Source organism: Acipenser ruthenus, chromosome 21, assembly GCF_902713425.1.
Source record: "Acipenser ruthenus chromosome 21, fAciRut3.2 maternal haplotype, whole genome shotgun sequence".
In the NCBI taxonomy this organism is placed as follows: Eukaryota; Metazoa; Chordata; class Actinopteri; order Acipenseriformes; family Acipenseridae; genus Acipenser; species Acipenser ruthenus.
In genome coordinates, this window is record NC_081209.1 from 3805147 (window position 1) to 3827467 (window position 22321).

At 40.2% G+C, this 22321-nt stretch overlaps 4 protein-coding genes and 1 non-coding gene across 5 annotated transcripts; 2 read left to right on the forward strand and 3 right to left on the reverse strand.

The window, feature by feature from the left end:
- Positions 1–1491: 1491 nt before the first annotated feature.
- On the reverse strand, positions 1492–3119 carry LOC117426290 (uncharacterized). Its single transcript, XM_034043726.3, has 2 exons — positions 2968–3119; positions 1492–2174 (listed from the first exon to the last, which is right to left on the reverse strand). Exon 2 carries the CDS (start codon positions 2152–2154, stop codon positions 1687–1689), a length of 468 nt encoding a protein of 155 aa, XP_033899617.3. The 5' UTR covers positions 2155–2174; positions 2968–3119; the 3' UTR covers positions 1492–1686.
- A 3940-nt stretch (positions 3120–7059) lies between these two features.
- On the forward strand, positions 7060–11394 carry LOC117963189 (serine/arginine-rich splicing factor 9-like). The gene is made up of 5 exons (XM_034902248.2): positions 7060–7197; positions 8974–9150; positions 9517–9692; positions 10020–10192; positions 10715–11394. Exons 2-5 carry the CDS (start codon positions 8993–8995, stop codon positions 10931–10933), a joined length of 726 nt encoding a protein of 241 aa, XP_034758139.1. The 5' UTR covers positions 7060–7197; positions 8974–8992; the 3' UTR covers positions 10934–11394.
- A 1375-nt stretch (positions 11395–12769) lies between these two features.
- LOC117963190 (glutamyl-tRNA(Gln) amidotransferase subunit C, mitochondrial-like) lies at positions 12770–15120 on the reverse strand. The gene is made up of 5 exons (XM_034902249.2): positions 14766–15120; positions 14450–14500; positions 13644–13813; positions 13311–13414; positions 12770–13078 (listed from the first exon to the last, which is right to left on the reverse strand). The coding sequence occupies exons 1-5, from the start codon at positions 14952–14954 to the stop codon at positions 13017–13019; spliced, it is 576 nt and encodes a 191-aa protein (XP_034758140.2). The 5' UTR covers positions 14955–15120; the 3' UTR covers positions 12770–13016.
- Positions 15121–15288: 168 nt separating this feature from the next.
- trnak-uuu (transfer RNA lysine (anticodon UUU)) lies at positions 15289–15361 on the forward strand. Its single transcript has one exon. It is a non-coding gene; the product is annotated as a tRNA-Lys (tRNA).
- A 414-nt stretch (positions 15362–15775) lies between these two features.
- On the reverse strand, positions 15776–17838 carry LOC117426990 (TP53-regulated inhibitor of apoptosis 1-like). Its single transcript, XM_034045288.3, has 2 exons — positions 17300–17838; positions 15776–16977 (listed from the first exon to the last, which is right to left on the reverse strand). The coding sequence occupies exons 1-2, from the start codon at positions 17444–17446 to the stop codon at positions 16900–16902; spliced, it is 225 nt and encodes a 74-aa protein (XP_033901179.1). The 5' UTR covers positions 17447–17838; the 3' UTR covers positions 15776–16899.
- Positions 17839–22321: the final 4483 nt, after the last annotated feature.

Below are 22321 nucleotides of genomic sequence, written 5' to 3' on the forward strand. Positions count from 1 at the left end.
ACACACTCCAGGGTGTTCAAATATGTTTAATACTTTCTTATGAGATATTTACATGGCATATCAAGTAGTACCGTTCAGTATAAAGTGTCCTGGGGTATGCAGGGTAGGTGCTTAAAGCAATCAGGGCTATCCCAGCTATGTAAAACGGTATTCAACTCCAGTGTCTTTACCTCTGTGTGGAGGTTCATCAGATCCCCCCTTAGTTGCCTAAACCCCTGTTATTAAAGAGGCTCATTTAGGCTGATCTGCGCTCACCGATGTTTCAGCTTTGAGTGGACATCATACTTTACTGCCGTTTCTCCTCAAACTTCATAAATACAGAAGTAAACACTCCTGCTTCTGAGATAGCGTGTGTGCTGAAGTTGTTGCTTAAACTAACAAAGTTTAAGTAATTGAGAAAGATAATGCGTGAACACACAGGCATTGATCATAACATAACTCTCTTCATTTGTGAAGAGCCCATCTTGAACTCAAGCAGTGCTCCATTTTATGTGATACTAAATATACATTTTGATTTGGTGATGCTATTAGTAGTAGTAGTACTATTATTATTAGTAGTAGTAGTAGTAGTAGTAGTAGTAGTAGTAGTAGTAGTAGTAGTAGTAGTAGTAGTAGTAGTAGTTGTTGTAGTAGTAGTATTTTAAATGTTAAACTTTAAAGAGTGGTGTTCAGATACATGACGTTTCAGGTTGTAATTCAATATTACATCCAGGGCTCTGTTCACTTTGACTATTTTGTTAAGAGCTGTTTATCTAAAGATTACTTAAAACCAGGTTTACAGTTCATGACCCCCTTTTCAACGAGGAGAGATGAGAAGTTCATTCTGATTTATAAAATTAACCATTCAACAAGTTCTGTGTATAGCCCCATCCCTCCACCCTCACCCGCACCCCATCCCCACCCCATCCCCACCCACCCTCACCCGGACCCCATCCCCACCCCATTCCCACCCACCCTCACCCGGACCCCATCCCCACCCCCCATCCCCACACTCACATGTTCAGTAAGAGTCAACCTAGATGAAACAGATTCACTCTTTTTTTTTTTTTATAAATTTTTATTTCATTGCAAATCTATACAAAAGTAAAACGTTACACACTCAAAATATATCATTTTTAAAACAGGGACACATTAGCTGTTGCAGACAGGTGTTACGATCCTTGACACCCAGCAGATGCACCACATTTTCACAGAATCACTGCAACAGGAGAGCTGCATGGCCCTGATCAGCTGAATCTCTCAGAAAAGGACAGAAAAGGAAACGGGCGGCCAGCCCGGCCAATGGCATTGTGCAAACTAGCAAGCATTCACAAGTAAGTGCAATCATTTTTTTTTTTTAAGAAAGGTGGTCTTTAACGTCTGTGCTGGGGGATGCCAACCACGTTATATAACCCCTTAGCTTAGGGAATGCAGCAAGTATTTTAATACACAAATAACAACTTAAAAGAAACAACAAAACAAAAATGTCATAAACTTGTATATATATATATATTATTTTTTTGTGAGGGGGGGGGGGGTTGTTTACAGTATGTTATGTAAATGCTAAACAATTAAGTCATACGCAGCTCCACAGTCACTGTATTAAGGATAATCAGTAGCACTGTAATTGTGCTTTTATAGATCAGGTCCATGGTGTAATTCAAAGATGATAAGCATCTCTGGAAGGCACTGGACGCAGCGCTGCACTTAGCCTCCTCTCAGACGCAGGTTCAAGGTGATGGTAGTATGGGGCCTGATGTTATAATCCTCCAATTTCCTGCCGTCTTGAAGCGGCTTGGATTCATAGAGGAGCACCTGTTGATCCGGTGGAACCTTTTCCACCCGATAAACCTTCTGCCGGAACTCGGTGACCGTCTCCCCCGGGAAGATGTCGTATGTATGCGTCTTGCCTTTGTCATTCCGCAAGAAGACTTGCATGGACTTTGGCTCGGTGACCACCATCACCACGGTGTCTCCGTGCTCCAGCCCGCACTCGCTCAGCCGCCTCCCCTCGTCTTCCAGGTCTTTGTGCCCGTTCTTCTGCATCGCCAGTTCCATAAACGGTGGAACACTGAATCGACGCTCGATCTCCTGCTTCAACTGCCCCACTGTGGCGCTGGGATCCATTTCCACGGGGTAACAAGTCCCCGTCAAGGTCGTTACTTTAATCTGCATCTTCACTTCGAGGATAAGCGCTGCGGATAGGAGAGAAAGAGAATGAGGATGCGTTCATTATTTAGATGTGCGGAACTATAGGGTGATCAGTTGTTATCATCTCATTTAGTTTAGGTTTTTCAGTTCAGGAGAAAATATGTTTACTATTACACTAGCCTGCCTCCCAGTCTCTCAGATCGAATCCCTATTCCATTCCGCCTCCCACTCCCTCAGCTCTAACCAATAAGAGCCAGTCCCTTAAGTCTACGTAATAAGTCACACTGCTTCCCAGTCCCTCAGCTCTAAGCACTAAGCCAAACAGCACCTCAGCCTCTCTCTTCTGTAAAATCACCTAAAGGAAGAGCGCACAGGACCGCGCTGCCTCCGCTATAGTGACTCCCGGACTATATTACACGTTCAATTCGGATTTAGGGACACTAGTAATTGACAAAGACTTTGATTTTAGAGTTTATCCCGATAAAAAACGATTCAACCCCAAAATATAGCTATTAGTATTATAACGTATTTAATGTGTAACTATTATAGAACAAAGTTGCTTCATAGAGAGATATGCTAATTACATCATCATTCAAAATACGTGAATCGATATAGCACGTTCAAATCTCATTGTAATTATAACTAATATTGTGATATTTTGAAATAAATGTAACGGTGTAGTATAGGCTACTTTTAGACACATCTAACCTTTTAGTGCACGTGCCCAGCCTACTGTCTTTCCAGTTTGTTAACTCTAAGGTGTTGCAATACATACTTTAAGAATAAATTTTAAAAAAATAATAATAATAACGGTAATAAAAATATCACACTGCATACCTAAGTTAGAGTTAGACGGTGTTGTCTCTCGTGCGGTAATGTAATATTGACGGCGGGTTGTATTGTTCTCTCTCTTAGTTTTTCTGCTCCCAGTTTAGTTCAGGTGCGCTGCTTCAGGTCCTTCTCTCTGCCCTGTCCGCTATTCGCCTCTGTGTTTTAAACAGTTGATTTCCCCTTAGCTCCGCCCTCTTGTTTTCATCATAATGCTGGAAGATTCGGTTTTCAAACTCAGCAGACTTTCGGTTTCCATTTCTCCGGCCGCTCTGTGTCTCAAGTCCGGGATAACATAATCAGACCTGTTTGTTTAACAGTTTCATTGCAATAACTGCCCTATTAGTTTGTATTAATAATGTGTACACATTAGGTGATTATCCGCCCCCGGGACAGTGTGCTCATGAGTTCGGGATGAAAGTAAACATGGGTGGTTAATCTGGCTCCATTTCATCAATGTTTAGAAAATAAGCATTTATCAAATCAAGTTTTCACATAATGAACACGGTATTGACATAGACTAGAGCTGTCCAATCATTTTGGCTGAAAGATTCCTGCCCAGGGAATTCTTAAAGAGCCATGACAACAAAATCCCCTAATGAAAAGAAAAGGTTTATCTGGACCTGGCAGTGTTTCTGTGTGTGTGTGTGTGTGTGTGCGTGCGTGCTTGCTTGTGTGTGCTCTTTAAACAGGTCACATGTTCAGACACCTACACAACATCTGTTGTTGCTCTTTGACTTCCTTCTCCCAAAAACTACCAAATAGCGAACCTTCACCTCTGAATCAAGAATTAACACTCCTATTGCATAGCAGTTACACCCATTCCAGGTTTTACTAGGAGCCTGATTAGCCACAGTGTATAGGTAACCAGCTCAGGTGAGTCTTATTAAACCTGGAATGGATCCACCTGCTAGGCAATGGGAGTCTTATTTCCATCCCCGCATTGAAATGTTTGTCAAAGATGACTTTCTTTGTAGTATTTCCTATAACGCATGTGACGTAAGCTGGATTCAAGTGCTGCTCATGAATTAATAAGGATATCTTGACCTGGACTGAAAGCCTTGCTTAGTAAGCACTGAAGCTGAATGCTTTGTCGTTGTGAATCTTGTCCACAGTACCAGTAGATTGCAGGTTGATTGCTGAGCAGGGAGAGAGCATGTGCCTGTATCCGCGGACACTCTTACCTGCGTGCTCAGGGTAACTCCAGATCTCCTCCCTTTCCTCAAAACCACAGCGAGCTGACACTTACCTTTTCCTAGCCTGATGCTGGAAACCCCCTTGCACGATTATCTGCACTTATTTTTAGACCAGGTATTTATAATGCTTTTAAACAAATACTATAGTGAGAAGAATGCAAATAATGTTTGTCTGCTTGACTGCGTCATAGTTTGATCTCATATTTAAAAGCAGTATTGAGTCGGTGCAACTGTGTGATGCATCATCATGGTGCAGAGGACTGATCTGTACTCCAGTATGATCAAGATGCATTTCCCTGCTTATACAGAAGCTCTCAGGGCACCTGACACAGTGCACTGTTTTTTTTTCTTTTAGTTCTTTCTTGATTAACCAGAATGGGAAGCCAGATTAGTATCAACATCTCAAGGGCGTTCTGGAATACAGCATAAGCACACAATTCAGACCAGCGACAAGCACAGCCAATCACACGCCAGCACAGAGATGAAATGCAAAACAGCAAGAGGGGAATTCCTGATGCAAGCCTCAAAAGGATGATGTCATAATGCACAAAGGGTTGATGCAATACATTGAAAGCTATTCAAACGAGAAGAAAACGGAAACAGAAATTAAGTAGTACAAGCTGTCGAAGTGGATTTGAGTCTGCAGCTGATATCAAATTCCAACAGGCTGCCAGGGAGTGCACTCCAGGAATGGAAGTACTACCTTGTGGAATCGGACTCTGTCTTTGTAAACAGCCTGCTATACAGAACAGCACACCATTAAGACCTGTATGCTCATTCCAAACTGAAGACAATCTGTATACCTCTATTATGACCAGCTCCCTGTTAAAACTGTTTTATTATGGGGTTGATTTGATCCTGTACCCCGCTAGGGTAAGCCACAGCTGGATTGTATTGGGGGCATTTTAAAGCACTAGGGATTTGCCTTGGATTGCATCAAGCACATATTCATGAGTATCCCTGGCTCAACCCTAAACACAGATGGTGGATACAATCAGGGGGGATTTCCCAGGGCTGTAAAATGCTATAAAATGACAGCTCTGAACAAACTATCCCTTATTCATTATTCCTTTCATGTGTGCTATTCATTCAAATGTACAGCCAAGCTGCAAAGGAATAAACCACATCTCTATTGATTACCCATGCTAGTATAACTGCGACGCTGTACTGCTCACACTACTGCAAACCATTTCCTGTCAACCGTGCAGCAGAGATGACATGGAGCTCCTGTCAAGCGTGTGTTCATTATTACCAGTGTGTCACAGCACTCCTCCAGAACTCGAGATTCACCATCGAAAGGTTACACAATACAATTCATTTTCAGCTATGGTATGTACTGTGGAGTGTAAGCTTGACGGATCATTTCTGTATTAAAACACCATTGTTCATGTTTGAACAGAGCAATGCATTTACAGTTGTGATGGTCCAGTGATGTGCAGGTTTGGTTAATTGGGCAATATCATAAACAGTAGGTTTTGCAAACTTGCAAAATAGAGGGGACTAACAACCTTGACAAAACAACAGGGTCTCAGATGCACCAACACAATAGATACAGACGCGTAGCTGAATGTAGAACAACTGTGCAGATAAGAGACTTCATTTGAGCTCCTGTCTCCCATACTGGAAACTGCAACCAATGGGGCATGCATGCCGTTCAAAAGCTGCTACTGCTGGAGAAGTGAAGGAGTGCAGCTGTTTGATGTCGTGACTCTCAATGTGGACGGAAGATGTCAGGTGTCCTGGCAGCTAAACCTGTTGGAGCCGCTAATCAATCTGGAATGCTTTCTGATGAAACAAAAGTGCGCTGAGGGCTAACTGTGTTGCAGAGATATATGTAAGTGGTTGAAAATATATTTTAAAAAATGTACAGACAAACTATTAATAAAACAATACAATAAAATAAGCCATATACAAATAAATGCCTGTGTTTTTTTTTTTTTTGTTTTTTTTATATAATACCGTGGTACTAAGTGTTCAGAATGCACGGTCTCCACCTAGTGGCTGAACATTTGAATTAATCAATTGAACAAAACCAATGGGACAACCAGTATCTTCTACTAGACAAACTGCAACGTATAAAAGTAAAGTCTGGTGGTTGTGGTAGCATTTCCTGCAATACTGACACGTGGAATCGAATGATGGCTGGCTCAGTCTTCAATAAGGTAATGCACTTTAAAAAAAAAAAAAACATATTTGGACAAGAGCTTAATTGCTGGTATTTGTCCCAGTAACTAATTGAAATCAGGCACCTCTCCAGCACCCATCTGTTTACCTGTGTATGAGATGTTGCCTAGGGTTTTAATTATAGTGCCTATCCTCATAGTCTCAGAGTGGTTTTACCAAATAACAAAACAAACTAAAATTGTGATAAATATGGACAATGTGTGCAGTGGTGGCATAAAATATTTGCACAATGATAACCCTAGGATCTTGTCCATCATTTGTTTCCTACACCTGTTAAGTTGAATTACTTTTTTCAGCTTTCTTTTTTTTTTAAATAAATATTTTGATTACATTTTTAAATAATATACATACAATCTTACAATAGAAACATTCTCAAATATATAACTTTAACATTTATATATGTAAACATCTTTAACATTTATATATGCAAACATCTAAACCCACAACGCATTCCCATACCTTCAGTGATAATTATTACATACTTGTACATATACCACAGTTTATAACCACATTGCATCTGTAAAGAGTAAATACTGATTCACAGTCTGCAAACACCATAAAGTTATGTATTAGTTGAAAGGAAGCAGTTGATATATCAATTTGGAGGTGGAGGAGAAAATATGGAGATTTGGTAGTTTTAAAATCTTTATAAAGATGCAAATAGGGGTCCGTACCAACCGATAAGAGGCGTATTTACGGAATAGTAAAATGAGGGCGGTGACACGCACCATCTTCTTTATGACCTCTGAGGAGGCGGGCGAAGGGAAGAGAAGGCGGCCAGGCTTGTATTTCCTGCTCCGGGGGAAGCGAGAGCCTACCTGAGAAGAGGATCACTAATAAACATACGAAACAGACACAGGTAGGAGAGAAGATTTGTAATAAAAACGACCGAAATGCATTAATAACGAGTGCTAGTCAGTAGAAACCGCACGCAAGGAGTTATTTCCGACGACTGATCGGAGTAACGTAACCCGAAGTAAATCTTAACAAAGGATATAACTAACGAATGAAGGAAGGAAGGAAGGCGGCGATTCAAAAGTGAAACTGTTTTTAATTACGGTGTGCAAAAAATGCGCTCCCCTCTATCAATTAGCAAAATAAAACACGAGCCTAGAATGGTAAGCACCCGTTGTATTAAACACGGGCCAGTCCGGTTTCCTTTTCTGGGTAAAAACACGCTTTCCGTGCGGCGTGCTTCTTCCAAACAACATCTCCGGAACTGGTGGGTCAGAGTCGATGGCAAGGCCGAGAAATTCCCGGGGTGCACACAAGCGGGTTTTTTTTCATAAACAATAGCTATCTACAGTTAGGCGCGGGGCACATTTTAATACTTAAATACGGTTACTGTAATGCTGTAGTAAGTATTTTAAACTTTAGTTTGAAGCCTTGTGATAACATTGTATTTTTAATCCATAGAAACACGTGGGGGAGGGGAGCTGTATGCAGGCACGGCCGTGCAGAACCCCACCATTTTATCAATACCCAATTGCTCGTAGTAGTCGACGTGCTTATAATATAGCTGTTTACCTTGGTGTTTAAATTGCACCTTTCGTTGCTGTTTGTGTTAGTATGGTAGTTTAAACAAGATTTTAACCTTTTGTACTGTGTCCAACATATCTTCAAAGTATACAAGGCTAAAAGTAACGAAATGAAAATATATACAGTACAATAGATCACAATTAAGGCTAAACATATAGGCTGACACACTAGTTGTAGGTTGTACCGTTGTTCTTGACATTAAAATAAAACGAATAAAGAAATAGGTGGATGAACAAACGGTACCAATACTGCCTTCCTCCTTCCTGTGCAGTGGAATGCATTCGTCTTTTGCAAGGTGTTTTTGTTCAACGTGTGGCTTTTTATGATTTGACAATTCATAATCCTTAATTGAATGTTTTTTTTTTTCCTTCAAAAACATTGTTGTAAAATGTACTTATGCAAATATTGCTTGTTGAAAAGGTGCTCAAAGCTGGTCCACTTCTGCACTGGAGTTTCAATAGTCTGGGATATACTGCATTAATCCTGCTCCCTGCCTGTTGTGTGTAATATGTATATACCAGCGGGACTCAACAGAAAAGAATGAACTAATTAACTCCAATAAATATAACATTTAAATAAACAAAATTCATTCAATAGTTGTGCATGCTGATGCGCTGGGGAGGCCAAATCAAGACTGATCCTCAGAGCCAGCATTGCATGATAATATAAATACAAGTTTATATAAGATATTAATTAAAATTAATACATTTTAAGAAAATGATGTCACAATAAATAGAACATCATTACATCATGTTAGAATAAATCATGGATTTGAATATAAACTAACAAGTTGTTGTCATGATGCCAGACACCTATAAATACCTCCAATAATTTGATTCAAACACATGCTCCCTTAAAGATATGTACAACATATTGAAACGTTGGGCAGCTGGCTCTTTGATCTAATATATATATATACACACACACACAAATACAAACAAACGTGTATTGGGCACAAATGTGAATTGTGAAAGAATGTGGGAAACTGCCAACTCGGAATTGTACGGCATAAAAACTGAGATGTTGAAGTGGTAAATGATCAAACTGAAAACATGGCTTGTATGGTGCATCAATCACCCCACACCTTTGTAAACAGGGCAGGTCCCAGCTGAACCATGGGGGATGGGAGAATCTACGTGGGGAACCTTCCAGCTGATGTGCAGGAGCGTGACGTGGAGGATCTCTTCTACAAGTATGGGAAGATCCGGGACATTGAGCTGAAGAACAACAGGGGCACCATCCCTTTCGCCTTCGTCCGGTTTGAGGACCCAAGGTAAGAGTGATGGGGGGTGAGAAATGAGGGGCTCTGCACAGTACATTGCAAAGTGTCAGGCATGGTCTGGTGGTTGTTACAGTCCATTCAGTGATTGGAACAATGACCTGGGCTGGGATAGAGCCACAGGATGGACGTCACTGGTCTAACATTTGGTATCTAACTAGTGCAATGGGAATTCCTTAGTTTTGGAGAGGGATGTAAACATTTATGAGAATACATTTGCAGTGGTAAAAGGAAATGGGAAGGGGAGCAGCCAGTAAACGTATTTTCAACAACACCACTTTTATAATGAGAACCGTTCCTATATCTTGTTAATCATACAACCCATGCAGTGGATTTAATTTATTTTTCCCCTCTCTTTAGGGACGCAGAGGATGCAGTGCATGGAAGGAATGGGTATGGCTTTGGAGACTCCAAGCTGCGTGTGGAGTACCCACGTTCCTCATCCTCTAAATTTAATGGCCCTATGGCGGGGGGAGCTCCCCGGGGCAGGTTTGGACCCCCGTCTCGAAGATCAGAGTTCCGGGTCATAGTTACAGGTGTGTACTTGAATTGATGGGATTCATCTTCTCCCTGTCTTTGAAACTTCTTTTGCGTGGACAGTCCCTTTTGCGTTAAACTGCAGGCTGTGCAATTGTTCTTCAGTCTTCTCGAGCAACTAGTTGGAGACATGTATCTAGCACTCCCCCCGCCCCCCCCCCCCCATACAACTCAACTAATATATATATATACAGTTTGCCAACAACCACTTCAACAGGTCTACCTGACTTCTAGGCACTTAAATACAAATGTGTTGGCACAAGAGAGGGGCTCTCATGGAATTGGTCTCTTCACCCCCCCCCCCCCCCCCCCCCCCCCCCCCCCAGGTTTACCCCCCTCTGGGAGCTGGCAGGACCTGAAGGATCACATGAGGGAGGCTGGGGACGTGTGCTTTGCTGATGTGCAGCGTGATGGGGAGGGTGTGGTGGAGTTCTTGCGTCGGGAGGATATGGAGTACGCACTGCGCAGGCTGGACAGGACCGAGTTCCGATCACACCAGGTCAGTGGAAATGTCATGCTTGCTGTGTGAGGCACATGTTGTGCTTTGTCAGCCTATTCAAAGCAGTTAGTGTCTTGGTTTTTTATATAAACCATCTACAAATGATTTTTGCATTTAGTAATATTCACCTTTCTAATACAAACAAACTATTTAATAACCCATAACTATTGGTCAAAAACAAGCAATTCTTCTAACGTTGCATGTATAATATTGGTTGGTGAGGCCAGATTAAACATTAATTTTTCAGTTTTGGAAATGGGTTATTTACTAGTTCTGTATGGGAGTAGGATACAGGTTGTTAACTTATTTACTAAATAAAATCTTATTCAAACCCAAGGACGTTGATCCTAGAGTGTTTTAGCAAAGTTATTGTATATACAAGTACGAGTCTTTCAGAGGGTTAGAGTTAGATTTTATAATCTGATCAAATGATACATTTCCACTGGATACAAGCGGCTAGTCCTTCATTTTTAATTACCCTGACCCTGCTGTGTTAACTGTGAGTCCTCTCCTGTCCTGCAGGGGGAGACGGCTTTTATCCGGGTCCATGGCGAGAGGAGTTCAAGCTGGGGCCGCTCCCGGTCCCGGTCTCGCTCCAGATCTAGGGGTCGATACTCCCCGTACCAGAGCCGGGGGTCTCCTCGCTACCAGTCCCCTCCGCCCAGGCGACGCTCTCTGTCCCGTCACAGCCCCCCCCCAGCCCGGCAGCGCAGCAGCCCCCCACCCCGCCACTACCGGTAAAGAGCAGAAGCAGGACGGCAGCAGCTGGAGGGTGGCTTTGTTTTTGTGGGAGAAGGGATTTTTTTTTTTTTTTTTTCTTAATTTTATTTTTTTGGGGGGGTCTGTCAGTAATTTACATTCCACTATCAGGGTTGTCCCTCAGAGGCTCCAGTCGCTATCCAGTCGCCAGATATCTTTCCCTTTAGTTTGCTTCAGAGGTTGATTTGTGTGTCTATAATAGATTGCATTGCTTTGACCTCTCTGGATATCCAACGTTTTGGAATAAAGTATCACAGCTTCTGAAATGGACACAGGTATGGGACACAGAACTCTCCCCTCTTAGAATCTGGCGTTGTCTCATTTTTAGGACAATCCTGTCTCCTGGATGGTGGCTGTTGGCTTCTGTCTCTAGACACTGAAGTGCTGTGTTATATTTTAGTTTTTTTTTTTTCTTTTTAAATAAAAAAACAAAACATTTTTAATATTTCTCAGGTTTTTTTATTTGTACTAAAGATAAATGTTAAGGGGGTGTAGGTCTGTGTAAGCAGCGTTTCAATTTCCAGTAAAAGGAATACAGCAGTCCGTTGCATATCTGGACCAGAGTTAGGGCAGATATGTAAAAAGTCAGATAAATGAATCCTGATTTAAATACCATTACACAACTGTAACAATTACTATATTTACACAATTATTGTTTTGAAATTCAGCTTTTATTAGGTAGCGCCCCTAAATCCCTTGTTTACAAAGGTACAGAGTATTAATGCTTGTGACAGGGCAGCCATGTGGGTGCGTGCAATTGCTGCTGAGTGACAGGCAGGAGATCAAGACGGAGGTTGAAATTGATACGCCCTGCAGGCAAACAGGATTTATTTACATATCAACACACTGAACCGCCCAGGCGACACTACCAGCAACGGTAGCATCCACACACACACACGTTGGTAAACTGCAGCTTCTTTAGCCCAGTTGGCTTTGGTTTTGCCTATACCTTTTTTATACCTGCTGCCCTGCTGGAACACACCTACCTGCTGATTAGATTCCACACCTGGTAATCACACACAACAGGCAGGCTCTCCCAGGAGCGTCAGGTACTTCATTAATTACAATAAATACACACTACTTACAATATGCATTTACACAAAAAACCCTCTTCATGTGAAGGGCTCCTGCCCTGCCACAGTGCTGTGTACACTTGCAATAGTGTCTGGTCATTTACACAGTAGCAAAATGCATAGGTTTACAGGGGCGGGGGGGGGGGGGGGGAACAAAACGTGCTTTTGCTTTCCTGTAGCCATGTTGCATTAGCGCTGTACATGTGGGTGACGTTGCTGAAGAGCTTGATGACGGTGGATAAACACGACGGGCAGCTATGGGATGGGCAGGTACACAGCGGATTACTCTACACGTGATTTGCTCACTAATAAAATCTGTTTAAGAAAACCGCTAGGATTGTGTAGGAAGCACCTTCGGTTTTTATAATTATTTTTAAAGATTAAATCACACAAGTTGGCATTTATCAATTACATTTTTTTAAGTCAATTAATGAAATCTGGCTAAAATAAATATTGAACAAACGCTAAATAAACACCTTTTTAAAAATAAAAAAAAATCTGTCTGCCCTGGTATTTATTTATTAAATGTAGATTACATTTTGTTCTTTCCTGAAGATTTTGGAAAAGACTAATTGGTTTAAAAGAATGTTGAAATTACAACCCTTCATTACTGTTAAAACAGGGTGCTGTATACTTTATTTCTACTTGGATGTGCTACTGATGGGAGTCCATCAGTTGCTAGCAGTTTCTATCAATGAACGGATATGCAGCCTGGATTCACGAAGCACTGGATACCAGCAATCACTCCCTTTTATTTTTCTTTTTATTTAGTAGAGTCTTTTTTCACTACATCTGGATTTTTTTTTTTTACATATTAATGTATGGGACATAATACATTTGTGGGTTTTTCATCATAGTTGTCCGATATCTGTTGCATGGGTATTGTACTGAATTTGAACAGTGTAATTGTCATTCCTCTGCTGGATAAATTCCTAAGATGATTAACCTTCAGACTAAGTTGCCTGAATGTAGAAACTTGATTCTGGATCCAGTCACAATTCAGAGTTCTTCAGTAAACTGCTTCTTTCATCTCGTTCTGGTAGGGGGATGTTCCCTGAAAAGGAAACACCAAGCTGTCAGTCTGCTGGGAATTTGTTTTGTATTGCATGGCAGATTAGTCTGGCTGTATACTTAATTACATATTCGAGGTGTTTGTAAACACATCTAATTCATTCTGTAAATGCTGAAACAATTACATTTAAAACAAAACAACAATGCAGGAAGCATTTCTTATTTAATTGTTTTTTATAACTCCCAACTATTTCTCCTTGTGCTGGATTTCTCACCTGGTGGGGCCACAAAGTATTCCTCCACAGTGCGTCTGGAGGTACGTAGCAGCTGTTCTGCACAGTTCCCTTCCCTCACACAGTCCTGCTGCAAGTACAGCTGCCTGCAAGAGTACCAGGTATACATTTTAGTGATGAACAGTACTGAGCAGTGTACACAACACATTGAGCAATTCAACGACACTGCAAAATCCGGTTAAATGAATTGAAATATAAAAGGTCCTTGTTTTTCACCTGCCTTCCTCGAGCACCACATTGTTATTCAATAGTCATACCAGGTGTAGTCTTCCACTACCTCTTTCACACACTTGTGTTCCTCACTGCACCTCTTACCTGTCCTCAAGCACAGAATCCATAGGCTCCACCCCCTCAGTGTCAACAACATGGAGCTGATCAGCAAATCGGATTGCTTTCTCCAGCCTAGCCACACCCTCTTGGTTCCTGAAATCCACCAACGCTAGACGCTCCAGTCGATCCACAAGATCTGGGGACACCCTAGTAACCTGGGGAGGGGTGCAGTGTCACCATTGCACATACAGCACACATCAGTACATGCTGAAGTGGTCTGTCTTCACCTACATGCATAACAGACCTAGACAAACTAAGCCAGTTACTTACAGTTGAATGGATGTCCTGATAATGATAAATTGCAGGTTTTATTTGTAAATGTTGAAAACATAATAAATGCCATATTTGCATTTGTTGTCCTTTTTAACTACATTCTTCTTACTGCTGAAACGTTCATTATAAGGGCCATTCTGTGTCCCCACAGTGCAAGTGGATTCTGAATTCCTCAAGAGCAAACCCTTACCCAGTCAAATAAAGCATTGTTTTTCTAATACACCATAACATCATTTCCTTGAGCTTTTTATACATGAAATAAATATCTGAATCATTAATATCTAGATTAAGACCAAGATAGTTCAGAAATGCTCAGAATTTATCAAAACAGTAATTCCATGAAAATGGACCCTACACTGGTATGTCAGTCCCCAGTAGTTTGATCATCAAACGGTCTTTAGTCTAAGATGACTTGTTTAATCCTCATAGGGTGTCTCATAGCCAGTGTTGGTAACAGTATAATTAAATAGCCTTATCCATTCAGGTTATTGTTATATTTTTAGAGACGCAGACCTTACCGGGGGAAGCTGGCTCTCGCTAACCGGTTCCCATGTCGGGCTCTGAGGCACCTGTAAATAAACAACACAACTGTAACTGAGACCCAGAAGGTTCAAAACCTAAAATGACTCGCCAAACGCAAGAATATATTATTATACATTCACTTTTAGATTAGATTTACGGACCTTAGACTGTTAGTATCACAACATCACAATTATAATAGATTATATCAAGGCTAAACCTATTATTACAATTTACTTAAGGGGTTAACAAATGTGTAGCTTTAAACTTTTAAAAGATATAATCGGTTTACGTTCAGTTTTACAGCTTGCTTACCTTTGTTTTGGAACCGTCAGTGGTGGAAGCTGTGTGATGTAACCGACAGCACAAACGAAGACTCCAGCCCCCTGCAACAAACTCTCCTCCAGGACATCTAAGAACTCCACACCGCGGACTGGCAGGCCTCAATAACAACTTCGAGCGTGAACCGCTAAAAATCAGGAATCTCAAAGATTTGGATGACATTCCAAACACTACTCCAGTATATCATAAATAAATATATTCAACACATCACATACATATATATATTCATTCATTAACAGGATCCTAAGTTTCCCTACTAGCACGTTTACAAGAAACCATGCAGAAGTTGAGCGACCCCTAGTACAGATTGAAGTAGGGCAGGATGTGCTTTTAAAATAAATATATAAACCGATGTCCACACTTGCAGAACAGAACGAATTCTTGTAATGTTTCTTTTTTTCCCTAATCGTTTGCTCTCAAAGATTTTATATAGAAATGTTTAAACATTATATTATATTGTAGGATATATGGACCCCTTTCGGTACTATATGACAGAGCCCGGATAGCTCAGTCGGTAGAGCATCAGACTTTTAATCTGAGGGTCCAGGGTTCAAGTCCCTGTTCGGGCGGTTCATTTTTATAAAAACAAATAATTACAATATCATACAAAATCGATTCAAACTTCTATAAAATATATTCTCAACTAAAAATGCACAATATTCAAATGAAAAAACAATCTGAAACCGCTGAGGTTACATTTCACAGCAGTACTTTAATTTCTCCACAAGGGGCTGCAGTTTTACAAAGACAAAAAAAAACTCAAGGGCTGTCAAACTCAAACCTTGCGGTCTTTTAATGAGAATCACAAACACAAATAACATGTTTACATTTAAGAGTGTCTTAAAGAGGTCAAGCACACTTAATTTTTAAAATATTGATGCTAAATGATACCAGCAAAAGTACCAGGATGTGACACATGACTGGCTGGCAGGCTATTTTACAGCATAATGATATGCAAAAGAAAAAAAACACATCACAGCAGCAGCAGGTAACAAACCTTTATTGGTGAGAAAACAGTCACTCTACACACACACACACACACACACCCGTCTCTCACATCTGGACAAAACTGAGATCGCTAGTAATTAAATGTTAAAGGCATGGTAAGTGCAGGAAATGTTTTATTACACTGTTTTGTTCCAGTTAGCAAATAAACATGTATTTATCAAAGCACTATTAGATCCTAAATCTGTCCATACCTATTCTGTTAAAAGCTAGAGTGAAAGCGCCCGTTGTTCCAGCAAACCAGAAATATTAAATATTGATTGAAACACCTAGCTATCGACCTAATGCCAGGACACTAACTGAACACGTGTCCTGCACCTCTCAGGATGCAAGGCATTGCTGATGAGACCGTGTAGTTCACCGGTTTATCTCCAGCAGATAAAAGAGGGTTTTCTAATAAAACGTTTAATAATATCCAAAACTGTGCATGTGTGATGGTGTAATGTAAGTGCTGTGTGAAATCGGGGTGTGTGTGTGTGTGTGCAGAACATTTGTTTGTGGTACACTAATATTTTCTGTAAAACATTCTCACAAAAACACAATCTGAAACAAAAAATAAATAAAATCAGAGTTAACATTATGTGTACAAGGACTGGGAAATATCAATTACAAATGTAAACAACCCAGACAAATAACACAGCCTGTTGGTAAACAGACACCAAGGAACCAAATCTTAAACAGGATCATAGAACATTGCAGCTCTGAAATGGGGACGACTCCAAATCCGGGCTACACAATAAAAACGACATTTAATAAGCATTATCTTTACTTTCTATTTTTAAAAAACAGTCTCGTATTGTTCTGTTTGAAAGATCTTGGGTCCACAACACAGCAGGGCTCCTCCACAGAGCGTCAAAGAAAGAATACATGGTCCTATATAGGGGTCTCCCTATGATTCTATACAGCTAACATTATGTACAGAATAGTATTTGCATTAACAACGTTTTTCTTCTCGATTCTTCACATGCAATTAACAAGACCTAACAGGACAGCCTTTACAATGTTTTAAACACTGAAATCAACCCATTCAAACTGATGTCCACTGGAGTTGTCCACTGGAGCTTGCTGAAATGTTTTGCTGGGGGTCGCTTAAATGTCAAAGTCAACTTCCAGGTTTCTCCTTGTTGGGTCCCATGAACTCGACCCCTTCAATCGGGATGTCCTTGTCTTTGATGGCTTTCTGTAATTGGATAAATACATTGAAAATCAATTACGGTCACAATAACGGCAATTCTTATAAACAACGCCACTGAACGTACACATTTCAGACACTGTTTGAACAGTAAGCAGTTGTTAACGCAGTCCACGATTATCGATGTGGGTGTGTTACATACAGCAGAACTTGCTGTATATATTTTTTTAATGTGGTCGTTCTTGGCATTCGGTACCTTATGATCAAGTCTAGTATCGACACAAAGATAAGCATTTTTTTTAAGCATAAGGTTAAAATAATAGCTCCGATGCTGTGTTTGGAAGTGTTCAGTAATAACCGCACTGTTTACCTGCACACACTGTTGGTAGTTCTTGAACATTTCAATGCAGGGATCGCCGCTCCGATCTCCCTTGAGAAACTTTTCTGCAAACCAGCGGTTAAAACACTGATCGTATTCCCGTTTGAGCTCCGTGCATCCCTCCCCTACACTGTTCATCCTCGGGTACAAAACAAGAACACACACCAACAGATACCTCCGCAAACCGCAGTTACCTACACAATCGAAAAGGGCTATTCTCCCACTCCCTCTCCACACAAATGACCTTTCAAAATGAATGGAATCCCCTTCCCCAGGTGAATATTCAATGTAACCTGGTTAATAAATCTACTACGTGTTTATAGTGGGGCTTTTTTCACCAGCTAGAAAACCACGTGGTGTTTAAAGTGACCTCTAGCGGAGAGTCTCTTTGTTATGACGTATGATGGATCGCCGGTCGCATTAAAAGGGACAGAACATCTACAGCGGGTTTTTCTTTATGAGGCACATTCGTATACATTAAACAAGCGTTTATAATATGAATGCTATTAAAGGCGTACAATAATATAAAGGCAACAGACCTACAGTGCTATTGAGCAATGTCTGCCTGTCATCTTCCTGCATTTTAACAACGTGTTTACTGTATCAAATGCAATGATTATTATAACTGTACACCCCAGCTAGTACCTGTTGCACGCCTATGAAGCCCTCCCGTAAACTTGACCTCTTTAATGTTCCTCCGGGCCATCCTTCTCTCGTTTCATGTTCATGGGTTGTCTACTCCCATGTATGTTTGTTAAATGAAACTACATTCCTTGGAGTCTTTGTGCAATATATTACCACTGCTAACCACGTCTAAACACGTCCATGTCTCTCATAGCATCACTACATCCTCACAAGCCCTGTTTTACCGTTGAGCTGATTTTTTAAAATATAATTATTTTCACTCAAAGCATTTCAAGTAGGGTGACCGTATGACTCCATGTTCAAAGGACCAGTTCAGGCTTTTAAACTTGCACCACAATGCATTCTGGTAAGTGTAGTCCAGCTGTAAATTGTACCAGAATGCACTGCGATGTGAGTTGAAAAGCCTGAACTGTCCCAAACTGTCCCAGTGAACATCGAGTCACATGGTTACCCTAGCACAGGGTTTCCCAATCCTGGTTCTGGGTCCCCAGTGTGTCTTCTGGTTTTCATTCCAACTTCAATTGCTTAATTAAACCCTTAATTTAAATAATAATGTGCTTAATCGGACCTTTTAATTGTTGTCAGCTCCTAAAAAGTTGCCTTAAGTTACTTATAAAATTGTATAGTTAACTTGAAATCTCCAACTGTTTAACCGCTGAAAACAATCTAAAGGCCTACTTAAAGTAATGGATAGTTCAATTAAGGAAGTGAGAAGTGAAAACCAGAAGGCACAGTGGGTTCCCAGGACCAGGGTTAGGAACTCTGCCCTTGAAGAGAACGGCTGCTGTGCCTGTGTGGGTAAATGACTGCCATTGTCATCTGTGGCTGCTTGATAAGGAATTGACTGCAGTTCCTTCTACAGCTCCTCTACTCTGTATTAACATTAGTTAGAAAGTAAACTGTGCAGTCTGTTGCCCAGGTGCAGGGACACAAGCCAGCTCTTCCCATCTTGAAAGCAGTTCAGCGATTATGCCACTCTTTCCAAGACAAACAGCACACGCCTGCTCCTACAGACAGCAGCATGGGCTTCCAAAATAAACTTTGTTAAGCAAAACTGAAATTAAAAAAGGACTGATCAATTCTTTAAATAAATAAATAATTCATAAAGGGACTCGAAAAACACACACATTGAAATAAGTGAAAAAGCAATTGAAAAAAATAACAATTACATGTTTATTGTTTTTTTTTAAATACATTGACCATTTAATATATTCTTATATATTTAGATTTTTGTATATATATATTTTTTGTGTTTCTGAACAACCATAAAGAACAAACAACTGAGCTCTAGAAAACACGGGTTGTTGTATTTTTTTTTTTTTTCTTGTTTTTGGTCACAGAGTAATTAGAGCATCAGAACCTGCACATGTTTCCAGAAGGTTGCTGTGATGGAGAGTTGGACAGCAGTGGTCAGGATTGCTCATCCGGGTTCCACATTTTCAGAGTCAAAAACCAGGACGCTTTTCTTTTCCCCTTCAATTGATTGACACCATAACAACTCTGAAGCTGTTAAAATAACTGTATATAAACTCGAACCTTAACCCTATCTGCAAGATCATTGATTTCGGAACACTTCAAATCTTTGCAAACAAAAAACACAACAATAGGCCATCAGGTGGCACGCGTCTCCGCTAAATCCAATTTAAAAACTGCTGTTCCAATTTGCCAAATTAAAATGCTACAGTCAATGGGAATTGGATTCTATCGCATTCACACATTGAAAGCACATCAACAGCGCATTGCAGCGTTTGACTGAGAGACACCCTTAACTTCAAACACTTCAGTAGACGTGAATTAGACAAACGTTTCGCCTCGTGCCTTCAGCAGTGTGCTGTACTCTGATTAAGGCACAAGTTGAATCGTGTGTCTGCTTCACTTTGTTTCTACTGATAAAGCACTCCTTGCACTGAAGCAAGTCTTCACTGGTAAAGCTGACCTCAAGTCTCTTTTATCCAACTCTCCCCACACTTTGTTCTGTCCTCGTATGCAGTACATGGGAAACCAGAGAGCACAGGGATTCCCTTCCAGCTGTACGGACCTTTTGAAAATGCAACATGACAACACGATAATCTAGCAAGCTGCAGCATGGCACATCTTGTATAGCACAGAGTGCTCCACAGAATAAGGATTAGCACAAAAAGAAACACCTTGTTTCCTTATTCTTCTATTTCCTTTTTAATTCGGAAAGCATAGTTCACTTTTACATCATATATATATTTGTGTTTATTTGTTTCCTTTTATACACAGACACTGGTTAAATATATACCAGATATAATGTTTGCCACAAAAGAGATTTTATATAATATATATATATATATATATATATATATATATATATATATATATATATATATAATCTCTTTTTTTTAAATTACAGTACAATTCACAAGCAGGATACAGAGACACTTTCTGAAAATGTACAATAAAATCAGACGAATAAAAAAAGAATAATAATAAATACATGTCATTGAAAACACTGGCACTTTGAACAGTACATTTATTTTTTCTGACCGAGGATACTTAAAGATGTTCTGCTAACAATACTTTCTCTTTAACACGATGAAATGTGTCTCTTGTGTTTGTGGTAGAGCAGCCGGCACTACAAGCATGCTAGCTGTACTGCAGTGTATATATCGCAGTAACTCTGTCGTGTAGCGGATTTCTTTTTTTTAACTGAACACATTCATGATATGAAACGCATATTGTTTTTATCAACTTTAGCTACAAAATGAGAGCTGAATGAGCTGAAAGTTTCCTGAATACCAGAAGGATGCTGCTTAACCAGTCCCTTATTTTAACTGTATTGGAAAGACAAAATCCAGATTACTCATTATAACAAAAACAGCATAAAAACTTATCTGATGATGTCAGAGGAACACATAGCTTTCGTATCTGATGATGTCAGAGGAACGCATAGCTTTCGTATCTGATGATGTCAGAGGAACACATAGCTTTCGTATCTGATGATGTCAGAAGAACACATAGCTTTCGTATCTGATGATGTCAGAGGGACACATAGCTTTCATATCTGATGATGTCAGAGGAACACATAGCTTTCGTATCTGATGTCAGAGGAACGCATAGCTTTCGTATGTGATGATGTCAGAGGAACACATAGCTTTCGTATCCGATGATGTCAGAGGGACACATAGCTTTCGTATCTGATGTCAGAGGAACGCATAGCTTTCATATCTGATGATGTCAGAGGAACACATAGCTTTCATATCTGATGATGTCAGAGGAAGCTTTCAGAAGAAATACAACACTAGCATAAGATACTGTAGTCCATCTAACTCTAAAGATAAAGTGGATGGACACAAGGTTGTGTGTGAAGGGACTGCTTCTCACATGACTGATTATGCAAAGGGAATCCCGATGCGTTTGCAAGAAATAAAAGCTGCATCTCCCAGTAGGAGATCTGTTTGTCACAATGAGAAAGAAAGCAGATTTGACAGACTTTGACAGAGGGCTGTCTAACATGTCTCTACACTCAATAGGACAGCGTTGACAGCTGGTTTTTATCCAAACCCTGTACATGGGCCATAAATCCCAGCAAATGAGCAAGCCAGTAAATGCACTGCAGCCTTCTGTATTTAATGAGCAAGCCAGTAAATGCATTGCAGCCTTCTGTATTTACTGAAATGTCCATGCTTTACAAACGTGTCATTGTGTATTAAAGATGGGAGGGTTCCTTTCTGTGGTTTTAGACCTTTGTAAAACATTGCTAAATAAAAAGAACAAACAGCTACATTAAGGCAGGAACTAAAACAATTGAACAAAACATATAAAACAAGGAAACAGCATGTTTCTTTACATTGTTATTAGCACTAAGACGGAAAAAACACAAATTAAAAATTGCAAAACAAATTAAAAACTACCAAAGGACAACCTCCGAGTGCCTCAGTATATAACAATTGCACTTTGACCATTTAAAATAAAGCCTTTTTTATCCTGCACCTTCTTTTACTGAACCGCTAAACATTTTGGAACTTAAAAAAAATAATAAAAAAAATAAAGCCGATTGATTTTTAAAATCAATACAAATAACTCAATACAGGGATCGGAGACTCAGCTAATTCAATATAAAGAGCTCAGTAATTGGGCAATAAATCATTAGCATTATATATAGTGTATTAGAAAACGCTTCAGTCTGCTAGCTGGAAATGACTTTCTAGTTTTTAACCTGTCTGAATCGATCGAATCCACACGAGACACTCTGGTCACAGGCTGCCTCGCCCGACCTATCACTCTGGTACTAGATGTGTTCTGACATTCCCCCCAGCTTGAATGATCTGTCAGCCTCTAAGTGGAATGTTGAAGTGTTTTGGCACATTGTCCTTTCTTTATTAAAAACAGGGTTTCATTTGT

What these genes read in the sequence shown, in the direction of transcription:
- LOC117963190 (XM_034902249.2), bottom strand. Translation starts at nt 14,954, where the DNA reads ATGTCATCCAAATCTTTGAGATTCCTGATTTTTAGCGGTTCACGCTCG. An exon ending in GCGAGAGCCAGCTTCCCCCG is followed by an intron (nt 13,814 to 14,449) that starts GTAAGGTCTGCG and finishes ACCCCTCCCCAG; the next exon opens with GTTACTAGGGTGTCCCCAGA. An exon ending in GATTCTGTGCTTGAGGACAG is followed by an intron (nt 13,415 to 13,643) that starts GTAAGAGGTGCA and finishes GTACTCTTGCAG; the next exon opens with GCAGCTGTACTTGCAGCAGG.
- LOC117426290 (XM_034043726.3), bottom strand. Translation starts at nt 2,154, where the DNA reads ATGCAGATTAAAGTAACGACCTTGACGGGGACTTGTTACCCCGTGGAA.
- LOC117426990 (XM_034045288.3), bottom strand. Translation starts at nt 17,446, where the DNA reads ATGAACAGTGTAGGGGAGGGATGCACGGAGCTCAAACGGGAATACGAT. An exon ending in ACTACCAACAGTGTGTGCAG is followed by an intron (nt 16,978 to 17,299) that starts GTAAACAGTGCG and finishes ATCCAATTACAG; the next exon opens with AAAGCCATCAAAGACAAGGA.
- LOC117963189 (XM_034902248.2), top strand. Translation starts at nt 8,993, where the DNA reads ATGGGGGATGGGAGAATCTACGTGGGGAACCTTCCAGCTGATGTGCAG. An exon ending in GTCCGGTTTGAGGACCCAAG is followed by an intron (nt 9,151 to 9,516) that starts GTAAGAGTGATG and finishes CCCTCTCTTTAG; the next exon opens with GGACGCAGAGGATGCAGTGC. An exon ending in GTTCCGGGTCATAGTTACAG is followed by an intron (nt 9,693 to 10,019) that starts GTGTGTACTTGA and finishes CCCCCCCCCCAG; the next exon opens with GTTTACCCCCCTCTGGGAGC.